The sequence below is a fragment of the Typopeltis vanoorti genome, chromosome 18, assembly GCF_054136105.1.
Source record: "Typopeltis vanoorti isolate ZY-2024b chromosome 18, IOZ_Tvanoo_1.0, whole genome shotgun sequence".
In the NCBI taxonomy this organism is placed as follows: domain Eukaryota; kingdom Metazoa; phylum Arthropoda; class Arachnida; order Uropygi; family Thelyphonidae; genus Typopeltis; species Typopeltis vanoorti.
In genome coordinates, this window is record NC_143566.1 from 68,785,834 (window position 1) to 68,799,395 (window position 13,562).

Genomic DNA, 13,562 nt, shown 5'->3' on the forward strand with positions numbered 1-13,562 from the left:
GTGATCATAAGGTCTTGACCTGGGAGGTGGCTAAAGGTGTGCAATTTGTGATTAAGACAGGGTATATGTGGAATTACCGTGCTGGCAAGTATGACAAGCTTAGGAGATTGCTTGGATCAGTGCCATGGCATGTACAACTGCAAGGGCTGGACGTCGATAGAGCATGGGAAGTGGTCAAAGAGCATTTACAGGAGGTTATGGCTGATTGTATACCTAAGGTCTGAATAGTGAAACAAGTAGGGGTTAAATGGATGAATAACACCATTAAGCTTGAGCTGCAAAAAAAGAAACAACTATGGAGGGAATTTAAAGAAAGGGGTGAACTGCAGGCACACGAACGGTATAAAGTGCAGGCCAGGAGGGTAATGAGTGTGGTAAAAACAGCAAAAGCCGATTATGAAAGGAAACTAGCTATGCAAGCAAAAGAGAATCCCAAACAGTTCTTTCAATATGCTGCAAGCAAGAAAAAAACTGTACATGGCAAAATGATTTTAATTAATGACGATGGTAAAGAGTTCACTGAACCAGTCGATATAGTGGAGTTACTGAGCGCGCACTTTGCAAAAGTATATCATCCAGGTGGTGACGTTGAAAAAATGAAGGAACCATTAGTTTATACGGGAATTGTGATGAATGAAGTGGAGGTGAATAGTCTATTACAGAACCTTAATGTGAATACATCTGTGGGATTGGATGGTATGCCGGCACGGGTCTTGCATGAAGCGGCTAAGGAATTATCAGTGCCCTTGACCATGTTGTTTAATCTGAGTCTCGGGTCTGGCTTAGTCCCGAAGGCGTGGAAAGAGGGGAAAATAGTTTCACTGCATAAAGGAGGATCCAAGACTATGGTTGCAAATTACCGACCAATCAGCATATCAGGAGTCGTTGTCAAGGTCTTGGAGAAAGTAGTCGAGGGAAAAATACAGGAATGGATTGATGAAAATGAGATACTGTACAGAGGACAGCATGGCTTTGTGAAGGGTAGATCATGCCTCAGTAACTTGCTCAAGTTTTATAACAAGGTGACGGCTGAACTGGATAAGGGAAATGGGTTTACAGTGATACTGCTGGACCTGACAAAGGCGTTTGACAGGATACCACATGGAATTCTAATCCGTAAACTACAACATATGGGAATGGATATAGGGTTGGTGAGATGGACAGCTGGGTGGTTGATGGAGAGATATCAAAGAATAGTTTATTCAGGAGTAGAGTCCAAAAGACGGCCTGTGACTAGTGGTGTGCCACAGGGTTCTGTTCTTGGACCACTGCTGTTTAATCTGTTCATTAACGATATAGGGAAGGGTCTAAGTGGGACAGTTCATTTGTTCGCTGATGATGCAAAGTTGGGTAGGGCGATAGTGAACGCAGAAGATGTCAAAGTCTTGCAAGATGACTTAGATAGATTGGAGTTCTGGACTAAGGAGAATGGATGTCAATTTAATGTGACAAAATGTAAGGTTATGCATTTCGGAGTGAAAAGATTAGCAGCAGTATACCACATTGGTAGAACTGTACTCCAAGAGATTGATGAGGCCAGGGACTTGGGAGTGTTGGTGGATAGGGAGATGAAGTTTAGGGGGCACATTGCGAAAGTAGCTAAATCAGCTCATCAACTCACATGGTTGTTGAAAAATACCTTGACGAGCAGAGTCAAGCAAGTTATTGTACCTCTGTACCGAGCCCTGATAAGACCTCATCTCGACTACTGTACCCAGATTTGGTCACCTCGGTTCCTTCTTGATGGGGAGGAGGTGGAGAGGATCCAGAGGCGAGTGACTAAGATGATAGCAGGTCTATGGAATGAACCATATGAGAACAGGTTGAAGATTTGTGGGTTGCAGAAACTAGTTGATTGGCGGAAAAGGGGAGATATGATTGAGACATTCAAATTGCTAAAAGGATTCTATAGGATTAATTCAGAGGATATTTTTGAGATCAGGACTGGTGGTGGGAGAAGTAGGGGACACCCATGGAAGCTGGGCAAGAGCGTGGTTAGCAAAGGTGTTAGAGCTGGGTTCTTTACTTTTAGAGTGGTAAATGAGTGGAATAAGCTGCCAGAGTCTGTTGTGGGTGCTATGACAGTGAGCGAGTTCAAGGCAAGGTATGATAGATACTGTGAGAATGTTGAGTTGTGTGAACATGATGTTTAGGGCCTCCCTCGATGAGTCTAAGGACTCCCTGGAGTAGCCCGTAGTAATAATAATAATAATAATAATTACATAGAAAAAGTTTTGGCAAGATGGGTGCTGAGCTTGTTCACAGCAGAAAATCTGTTCAGCTGTCAGCAAGCTCAGCAGTGCTTGGAACGTTTTAACAAGAATAAAATTGATTTTGTTCATTGATTTATTACTATGGACGAGACTTGGATTCACCATTACACACCATAATCCAAACAGCAGTCAAAACAGTGGACAGAAGCTGGTTGTGCGGCTCCAAAGAAGACAAAGTCGGTTCCATCAGTAGGAAAGGTCATGGCATTGGTGTTTTGGGATGCTAAAGGCATTTTGTTTATTAATTATCTTGAAAAGGGTAAAACAATAAACGAGGAATATTATTCCAATCTTTTAACCAGACTAGACGAAAAAATTCGTGAGAAAAGACCACCTGGTTGCATAAGAAAAAAATCATCTTTCATCAGGACAATGCACCTGCTCACAAAAGTGTTTTGGCTATGGGAAAATTAAGGGATCTGTACTATGAATTGTTGGAACATCCATCCTATTCCAGAACATCCCAGATTTGGCTGCCTCTGACTTCCATCTCTTCCCCAAACTAAAACTCTTCCTTGCTGATCAGTGTTTTTCTTTGAATCAAGAGGTGACTGAGCTGTAGAGTGTTATTTTGCAGATCTTACTGAGAACCACTACAGGGAGGGGGATAATGGCGCTGGAGCATCTCTGGAAAATATGTATTAATCTTAGCAGAGATTATGCTGAAAAATAAAAATAATTTTTGAAATTATAAATTTGTTTTTTTCATTGTTAGGCCGTCAGACCCCCTTGTATTTCTATGTAATGCAGATATTAATGGATTTCTTCAATATTTTCAAATGCAGATAATGCAATTTTGAGTGCAGATAATGCAGTACTTCCTTGTCAGGTATGCTCGTGTAAATTTTCCCTAACTCAGTATCTAAATTCCTTTATAATTTATATATTTAGTTGTACTGTATTTCAGGTTTTTGTAGATTAAGTCCACAAATGCAAGGCTAACATATGAACCTTTGAACATGTATTTTCATTTTTATCAAGTAACTTCAAAAATTTTTATACCACTATATTTAATGTAAATCGAAGATGATATAAAGATATTTCTTTCATTAATATAATATTTGCAGAAAAAAAATTACAAGCCATTTTCATGAAAGTAACTTGAAAATGGATGTGATCATCCAAGAATATGATTTTTTTTTTTTTTTTTTTTTTTTTAGATTAGCTGATCTTGGGTACCATGTTGGCCAGAGGATTGTTGATTTGATCTTTATACGAGAAAAAAATTATAAAAGAGAAATCAAACTGATACATATGCTGGTTTTCATCAAATCAACTGTTTGGAAGGTATGTTCAAATAATTTAAGTATTTGTATATGTATAAAATAACTAAAAGGATTAGTGTTATTTGTGTCTTGGCTGATTTATGTTGTTAAACTACAAAAAAAGATTAAGATATGTTTTCTTGAGATATTATATTTGAAGGTAACAGATAGTATTTTACTCGACTGTTGTTATATAAATGCCAGCTTAATTATTATGGAAGGGATAGGACCCAGTGTATTAGGCCAGCTCAGCATTTGAAGGAAGGTGAAAACAGATAAATGTATTGTTTGGAAATTTACAGAAATCTTTTTTCAATATGTAAAGGGAGGGGGAGGTGACATCTTAATGTAAGTTTTTACATTTGACATTTATTTGGGCATCTTTAGGACTTATATAAGGGAGGACAAAATATGTCAAAACATATGATAAATTTAACATACAAATACTTATTTTCTCCTTTGTGTGCGACAGTATTTTAAAAATTTGAGATGGACAAACTTATTAAATATCACTTACATGAGCCTCACAGTCTGATTGTTGTAGTTTGCAAAAAATAAATCTTTTCATGACTAAGTTTTTTTTTATGGAGAACCCATCTATGAGACTGGACAACCTATAATGCATAGTACTGTTAATCGGCAAGAACTTTGTTCACATGTGATTTGAAGAACTATGGATTGTGTTCCTTGGAAAACATATATAGTGGGAGATTGTTTCAGAGGGTAGCAGTGGAGATGTTTAATAGAGTGGAAGAGAAATTTGTTTTGCAGGTTTAGAATTGAACTGTGTGAAAGAGAGTTGCTTTGCTATTGCATGCATTTGACTGAGATTGAGGGAATTATTGGTATCAATTCTGATAAATTGTGACTGTAGAAGTATTTATAGAAGATGCAAGCAGTGGAAACTGAATGCTTCTGTGAATGTGAGTATGGTGTATTAGTGAGAGATCGTTAATCAGTCCGTAACTGTCCTATAATCCTGTGTTTTTTAGGGAGTTCTGAGGGGAACCATCCCAGATGTGAGAGCAGTATTCAATGGTCGTGTGGATTTGTAATTTGTGTAGGGCTATGAGCTGTTTGGAGTTAAAGTAATGCTTTGAGTGAAAGGAAGAACCTAAGTTTTTGGATGCAGAGGAGGCAGTGTTTGTAAAATGTTTATGTTAAGAGAAATTTGAGGGCAGTTATCCTAAGAAGATAAATCTCATCTTGAATCAAGATTTAAATGTCAAAAGTAAAATTGTTCGGAAATAAAGCAGAGCTGTATAGCATTAAAATACCAAGTTCCTTTCTAACAGCTTTATTTTTCATATGATTCTGCTGTGAATGCCATCTCTTCTATTTTCTAATTCTCACAGCTCAGGTCTCCTTGATAACTTATTTTCAGTCTAGTGCTCTAGATTCATAAGTTAAAATTGCTTTAAATGCTGTCTTTTATGCTCCTAGTTTATAGTGTTTGGTTAATTTTTTTTTTTCTCCCCTTTCTTATTTTTCCATGTGCAATTAGTAGGTGCAATGGCCTGTCGCAATCAAGAAATTTGGCTTCTGTGCAGACATGCTTGGATAGCACAGTTAATCCTGTCTACATTGTATTATGGCTTACAGTTGTACATATTCTTTTGTCTGATTTTCTCCTATTTTCTCCTGTCTGATTTTATGCTCCTAGTTTATAGTGTTTGGTTAATTTTTTTTTTCTCCCCTTATTTTTCCATGTGCAATTAGTAGGTGCAATGGCCTGTCGCAATCAAGAAATTTGGCTTCTGTGCAGACATGCTTGGATATAGCACAGTTAATCCTGTCTACATTGTATTATGGCTTACAGTTGTACATATTCTTTTGTCTGATTTTCTCTTATAGTGTTTGGTTAATTTTTTTTTTCTCCCCTTTCTTATTTTTCCATGTGCAATTAGTAGGTGCAATGGCCTGTCGCAATCAAGAAATTTGGCTTCTGTGCAGACATGCTTGGATAGCACAGTTAATCCTGTCTACATTGTATTATGGCTTACAGTTGTACATATTCTTTTGTCTGATTTTCTCTTATTCCATTTAATTTATCAGTTTAGCTCTCCACTACACTTCCTTTGTTTGTTCTATTCTCTCTCTCTCACTCTGGATTTAATTTGCTATCTTCACTAAAAATTGTACTTATATAGCTGAAGTATTTTATTTATTCTGTAGGCTCTCCATTCAGAATGCAATTAATGTTTTTCCTGTTCTTGCTTATTTTCATAGTAATCTTTTTATTGCTAATTTTCATGAAATGTATTATAGAAGTTATTCAATTTAGCTAAAAAGTTCCGAAGACTTGTACTGGACTTTTTAAGTAGTAATACAGTTACTACTTAAAAAGTAGTAACTGTATTACTACTTTACCCCTCCCCCCTCTGCTGGAGATTCATTTCAAGACCCACGGTGGTTGTCTGACACAACAGATAGTAAGGAACCCTATATATATATATACTATGTTTTTCCCTATACATACATACCTATGAGAAAGTTTAATTTATAAATTAGGCACCGTAAAACATTAACAACAACTAATAATAAAATAGAACAATATTGTATAGCAATATACCTTAATAAAAATCTGCTGTGGTCTCCCGTAAACTCCCATGTTAACAAAATGACCATTGGAAGGAAAAGAGTCCAACTTTCAAAATGGAATAATTCAAAATGTACTGATGAACCCCAATTTTCTTTGGTTGTGCAGTTATAAATAAAAGACAAGAAATTACATGATATGCAACTTTTGAAAGTTTAGGCGTATTCAATTCCTTCCAATTTTGACCAAAAGTGACTAACAGGTAGGTTGCATATACAGTACAGCATGGATACACTGGACATAGGGATGATTCTCATCCCGGGCGGGATGGCGTGAAATCTCATCACACTACTCAGATCAGCACAAAATTTAAAACTTATGAATTGTTTATTTCTGGAATTTTTCATTTAATATTTTCGGACTAAGGTCGACCATGGAAAGCAAACCCGCAGATGGGGGGGGGGGACATTACATCTGGATAAAGTATAAAGCTGAGTTGAATGTTGATCAGATTTAATACCACTTTTCTTCTGGATTATTTTATGTATAATAGTAAATATATTGTACTCACCCTGGTCTTCACCTTACTTTACATCAAATCATTTTCCAGTACTTTTTCAGCTCTAACAGCTACAGCTGCTGACTTATAATTTAAATAAACTATAATTACTCTAATTCCCTATTCACACCATATAATTGTAAGGTTTTGCATAAGGTTTCTCTTGACAAATAATACATGTTTACGAGATCTACAAAACTTAAGCACGTGGATCTGTGTTTAAGTTTTGTAGATCTTTGGAAAAATTTGATCTTGACAACCTCCATTTAGCCTGAAACCAGTTTGTTTTTCAGCCTAGTTTTTCTGTGTTTTTTCAGCCTCTTCTCAAGTATGCTTGTATAAATCTTAACTACACTTAATAGGGAAATTCCTATGCAATTTTCACATTTAGTTTTATTTACATTTTTATAGTTGGGTACCACCATGAAGTTCTGATTTTCCCTTCCCTCTCATTAAATCCTTGTAGAGAAATTCACCACCTGCCTTCTTGGCTGAATGTTTTACCACCAAGTATCCTAAGTATTTGGTTCTTGTTTTCAAACTTTAATTTTTTCTTCCTTTAAGACATATGTATATTTGTTCTGATTAGAAAAAAAAAAATGCATAGTCAGACCTTATTGCTATGGTCTTAAAATGACTGATTTGATATTCAATGAATTTGACTATTCCCTTCCTGTTGCACAGGTTTTCAACTGAATGAAGTCTGTTAGAATTACATATAATCTTTCCAGCTATATTAATTTTTTGTATATTCTCCCAGTGTTGCATCTTCATAGTACATTCAGTATAATGAAACATACCCTTTGGTTGGAAAGCCTTGGAGAAGTGTAGAATGCAAGAAACATCTATAATGGCATTTCATCTTGAAAGTGAATCAGATAGTATTAGGGAAGATAAGGTCTCCCTGAAGGGAGAAACTATCCTTTTGCAAAATACAAACAGGAAATGTACATTTGACATGCATAGTGGCCACAGTTAGTGCAATTCATATTTGACCAAACCAATCTACCAATCTCTTACTCTCTTGGTTAGTACAATTTTTGCTATATCTGGGTTTTTCATAAAGAATTTTGAAATTATAATCAAGCTGTTAAATGTAGTGCAGTAGCCCCCCCCCCCCCCCGTATCTGCAGTTTCACTTATCTGTAGTTTGAAAAAAAGCACGCTTGAGTGCTTTTTCAAAACGGTCAAGCACCGCTCCAGTTGAAACATGCATTATATGTGCAGGCTGAAAACTTGTCAAAACACGCTTGGACTTAAACGTGCGTATTTATTCATGTTTAATTTTACTTGAATTGTCGAAGAAAGCAGTCAATTGTCTGTTATTGCAATTAAAAATTGCATTTAAATTCAAGCAAATAAATTGTGAAAAATTTAAAAATGGCTTCAAACCCTAAGAGAAGCCATGAAGTGCTCAGTATTATTGAAAAATCAAAGATTATCAATATGATTGAAGTAGAAAAAAAGTCATTTGCAACCATTGCCAAGATCTATAATAAAAAACGAATCTTCGATACATGAAGTGTCGAAGAACAAAGAAAAAATTCCTATTAGTCTCTCCATTGCACCCAAATCTGCAAAAGTTACAGGTACAGTGTGTGATAAAGCATTACTCATGGTAGAGGAAACTTTGAATTTGTGGGTGGAGGACATGACAAGAAAAAGGATTCCTATTGACTGTAACACATTACGACATAAAGCATTGATCCTATATGAAGATATGCAGCTGCAAGACAAAACAGAAGAGGAAGAAAAGTCATTTATAGCAAGCAAGGGCTGGTTGCATAGATTCAAAACTAAGTTTAATATAAAAAACATAAAAATTATGGGAGAATCTGCATCGGCTGATGAGAAAGCTGCTGCATTGTTCCTAGCAGAATTTTAAAAAAATTATTGCATAAAAAAGTTATCATTCTAAACAAGTTTTTAACTGTGATGAAACCGGCCTCATTTGGAAGAAAATGCCCCAACGGCCCTACATCCATAAAACTGTGAAGCAAGCACCAGGCTTTAAAGCATTTAAGGACAGATTGACTCTGTTACTTTGTGGCAACGCAGCTGGTCATATAATTAAACCTGCTTGTTTACCGAGCACAGAATCCACATCCCTTAAAAACAAAAGTTGTCTGCCTGTTTTTTGGCAATCAAATCCGAAAGTGTGGGTCACAGTCGTGTTATTTACGGAATGGTTCCATCGGTGTTTTATTCCAGAGGTGAAAAAATACTTAGAGAGGGAAGGATTACCATTTAAAGTTTTATTGATAATAGGCAATGCTCCAGGGCACCCTAAGTCACTAGTCACAGAAGATGAAAATATTCAAGTGGTTTTCTTCCCACCTAATACAACCTCATTGCTTCAGCCACTTGATTAAGGTGTCATTAGATGCTTCAAAGCCTCATATGTTCTGCAGGTTTTCGATATGATTCGTGCAATGTTGAGAATTTTGCTGATGTTGGAGTCATGGAATGCTGGAAATCATTCACAATTGCAGATGCAATTCTATTCATCAAGGGAGCAATGGACGAATTGAAACTAGAAACGGTAATTGCATGCTGAAAGAATTTGTGGAGTGATGCCGTTCATAATTCCCAAGATGCCCCTGATATTAACTCACAGATAACAACGATAATTAACACAGTATGGAAAATAGATGGAGAGGGAGTTGATGATATGACAGAAGAAGGATTGAATGATTACATAGATGGACATTGTGAGGTGCTCACTAACGAGGAGTTGAAAGGGCTTGCCAAATCATTTACAGAAGAAGATGATGATGATGAGGATGAAAGTGAACAAGAACCACCAGCGTGGACACTCGAAAAATTTGCCACGATATTTCGAACGGCTCAAACATTAAAGGAACAGATAACGGATTATGATTCGATGATGGAGCACAGCATAAAAATTACTCGCACAATAACAGAAATTTTGGAACCTTTGCAGAACCTGTTTACTGAGTTGATGAGACAAAAATGGCAGCTTCCCATAACAATGTTTTTAAAAAAAAGTCGACAAAGCTTCTACTATTGATGATCCTTAGCCGTCCACCTCATTTGCTCAGTAGGCAAGCAAGCAGCCAACTGCCAAAGATTCGAAAGATGAATAAATATGTTCATTCCTCCTAATAAGAATAAAAATGTTTAGATTTTATTAACAATTACATTTTTATTAGCATATTTTCTCATTTCATTCTACATAATTATTATGTGGGTTAAATTTTATTGTCTAAAGATGAAGTTTTATTGAATGAGGCAATTTTTTTGTTTTGCCACTTCACCTGTACTACCAAGGGGTGCTTTCTACTGCATTTCGACACACATTTCATTGCTTCTCGTAGATTCTAAAGACGTAAAAATTGTTTCATGATAATTTTAAATAAATATGTAATATTATTATCGAGGAGCAATGGAATGTGTTCCCAAATGTGGTAGATAGCATCCCTGGATAGTACGGGTGAAGGGGTAGTCTAGAAATTACCTCATTTAATAAAAAAAAAAAAAAACCCTTTTTATTATTATTTATTTAGCCATACAATTTAGTGTATACATTATATATTAACTACATAACATATTCACTAAAGAACCCTACAGTCCTAGCACATGAGACTAAGTCAATTTACTAATAATTTCCTGCTTTAACTTTGTTATATATGTGCAAAAATCTGGGTCTCACTAGTGGTTCGCCACTATCCACGGAAGACAATGGAACCAAACCTCGTGGATATGGGGGGACCTACTGTACTTCTGTAAATCCCAACTCATATTTGTGGTTGGTGACATTTACTGTGATAAGCCATAACTAAATATAATTTTAAATATTAGGTCAGAAATGTGCACTGTATTGACTAAAAGTTGCAGAATAAAAGTGCATAATGGCTCGTCATAGTCCTCTCCTTTCCTAGTTTTAAATATATTTGGTCCAGTGCTACACAAGCTTTTGTATGCACAGCATTTTCTATGATATTCCATAACTAAGCATAATTTAAAATATGAGGTCAGAAGTGTGGAATGTATGGACTAAAAATCGCAGAATGAAAGTACATAATGTCTCATCTTAGATCTCTCCTTTCTTAGTTTTCAATATATTTGGCCCACTGCAAGCTTTTGTGTGCAATCAGAAAAAAATTTTCACTGGTATGGTAAAATGGATTTCACCTGGATGGAGATCCCAATTTACATCCTAGGTCTCCTACATGCCCTTAGAGGGTGCATCACCTAGATAGGACTTCCTATATATCAGCATTGCTAATTCTGTTTATTTCCAAATTTAATTTGCCATCTTCACTACAAATTGTGCCTAAATAGCTGAAAGATTTTTCTAGTTCTATAAGTTCTCCATTAAGATGCAGTTAATGTTTTCAAATGTTTCTATTGTCTTTTATTGCTGATTTTCTTACCAACTATATTACAGCAGTTATTCATTATAGTCAGGGAATCCTGCAGATTAGTGTATTGGATTTATTTAGGAGTATACACACTATCCATACAAATCAGTCATACCTCTCCTCCCCATACAAAGCACTCACAACTGATTCTAGCAACCAATACCACTCATTCACAACTCTCTAAGCAAAAAATCCAGTCCTCACACCCCTACTAACCCTACCTTTATTCAACATCCAGGGGTCATCCCTGGATGTTGAATAAAGGTGTTGAATCTCAGCCAGGTGCTGAAACATTTCCCCTGCATTAATCCTATAAAAACCCTTTATGAAACTTAAATGTTTCTATCATATCCCCTCTTTTTCTCCTATCAACCAACTTCTGCAATCCACACACCTTCAAACTGTCCTCATAGGAAACATTTTACAGGCCACTCACCACTTTGATCACTTGTCTCTGAACCCTCTCCACTGCTTCCTCACCCCCAAGAAACTCAGAGGATGAGACTTGAGCACAGTAATTCAGATTTGGGCATATCAAGTCCTTATAAAGAGGAATAACTTCCTTATCTCTACATGTTAATATGCTCTTCAATAGCCAAGTAATCTTATGGGCAATCTTAGCAATATGTCTTTTAAACTGTAACTCTATCTACCACCACCACCCCTAAATTTCTAGCTTCATCTATTTTCTGCATTACAGTGCTACATGGCTTGTAATCTATTTGTCCCAAAATGCATAACTTGACATTTCTCCATATTAAACTGACAACTATTATCTTTTGCCCATACTGACAGCCTATTTAAATCGTCCTGCAAGCTCTCTACAACGCCTTGATTAACTATTACTCTACCTAATTTCGCATGATCAGCGAACAATAACCTGAATATTTCCTTTCAGGTTATTTCCTATATCATTTTTGTACAAATTAAATAGCAATGGTTCCAGTACTGAACCTTCCAGCACTCTGCTGGTCAAGTTTTTTGCCTTGATTCTGTCCCTCCATATACCACTTTTTGATATCTGTCCAGGCAGCCACCCTCTTATCCAATTAACCAGTGTCATATCCATCCCCATTTGTTCTAATTTGCATAAGAGTTCTATGTGGTATTCTGTCAAATGCCTTTGCAAAATCATTGGGCAGTCATTTCCTTTATCCAACTAAGCTGTTACTCTATTTTCAATTTTTCGTACTTTTACCAATACACCTGAGATATTGATTGGTCTATAATTTGCCATTGCAACCTTAGAACCTCCCTTATGCAAGGTAATTATTTTACCCCTTTCTGCTCCCTTGGAACTCTACCAGAGCCGAGACTTAGTCAAAGGCATTGCCAGTTCCCTTGAACATTCTTGTAAAACCCTACCTGATATCCCATCTAATCTCACAGCTGTATTTGCACTGAGATTCTGCAATATCCTAAGAACCTCCAATTCATACACCTCTGTTTCTACATTAGTGTCTGTCACATATGAAGCAGTAATATATGTCACATATATTACTGCTTTAATATGTCACATATTAAAGCAGTAACCTCACTAGAATGTTATACCCTTGCAAAGTGATCTCTCAACTATTTTGTTTGCTTCTGTCTCCTCCCGAGCATCATCACTCATTAAGGTTAATCTCCCATAGTCATTCTTCCTCTTGCTTTCCATGTAATGAAAGAACTCTTTGGGATTTCCTTTGCCCTGCTTGGCTAGATTCTTCTCGTAATATAATTTTTCCTTCCTTGCTAAGCTGGTCACTTTTCTTGCCTTAGCCTTGTTCATGATTTTGCTGGTAATCTTTCTCTTTATATACCCTCCACAGCATTTTCTTCTGCAGCTCATGCTTAACGATACTCCGCATCCATATAACTCCTACCTGATTAACCCTCCTCCTGCTTAGGTATACAATTTAATACTGATTCCTCTAGATGACCCTTAACTATATCTCATGCACTACTAACATCCTTGCCCTGCAGTGTTTTATGCCATGATACAGATTTAAGCTTCTTCCTAAGCTTGTCATAATCATCTGCCTTGTAGTTCCACACATAAACCTTTACATAATATTCCTCATGTTTTACAGTCTCCCAAGTCAAGACCGCATGGTTACTTCCATCATTTCAGAGGCAATATGGCCACCTTGGTTATGGATAGCTCTTCTTATTCTGTGACCGGATCAAATACTCTCACATCCCTAATCCCCTCCATCCCATGCTGCTTCAAGTAATTATCTCAAAGAAAAATGGAGGGTTGATGCTAAGCATTGCATTAAAAGATAAGAAGCCACTCATATCACTGACATCATTCTTCACCATAAGTGACTAAAATGGAAATGGGCTGGACATCTATTCAGAAGAGAAGATGAGCGATGGACCACCAAACTAGATTCCAAACTAGAAACTTGAAACAAACTAGATTCCAAAAGAAGAGAAATGAGGCCTAGGACATCCTAAAAGAAGGTGGTGTGATGAATTGTCAAATTTTGTTGCGGAAAATTGGTCAACCATTGCCAAGAACAGAGAAAGGTGGAAAGAACTGGAGGAGGCCTTCGT

General features: G+C 36.5%; 1 protein-coding gene across 3 annotated transcripts in view; it reads left to right on the forward strand.

Annotated features, from left to right (window-relative positions):
• Positions 1–13,562, forward strand: part of Trs31 (trafficking protein particle complex subunit 31) — a 331,260-nt gene that overhangs the window by 241,736 nt on the left and 75,962 nt on the right. For all 3 annotated transcript variants that reach the window (XM_090408257.1, XM_090408259.1, XM_090408258.1), the window contains one exon: positions 3,434–3,560. In XM_090408257.1, the coding sequence (XP_090264383.1) occupies positions 3,434–3,560 (127 nt within the window). The remainder of the gene's footprint in view (positions 1–3,433; positions 3,561–13,562) is intronic.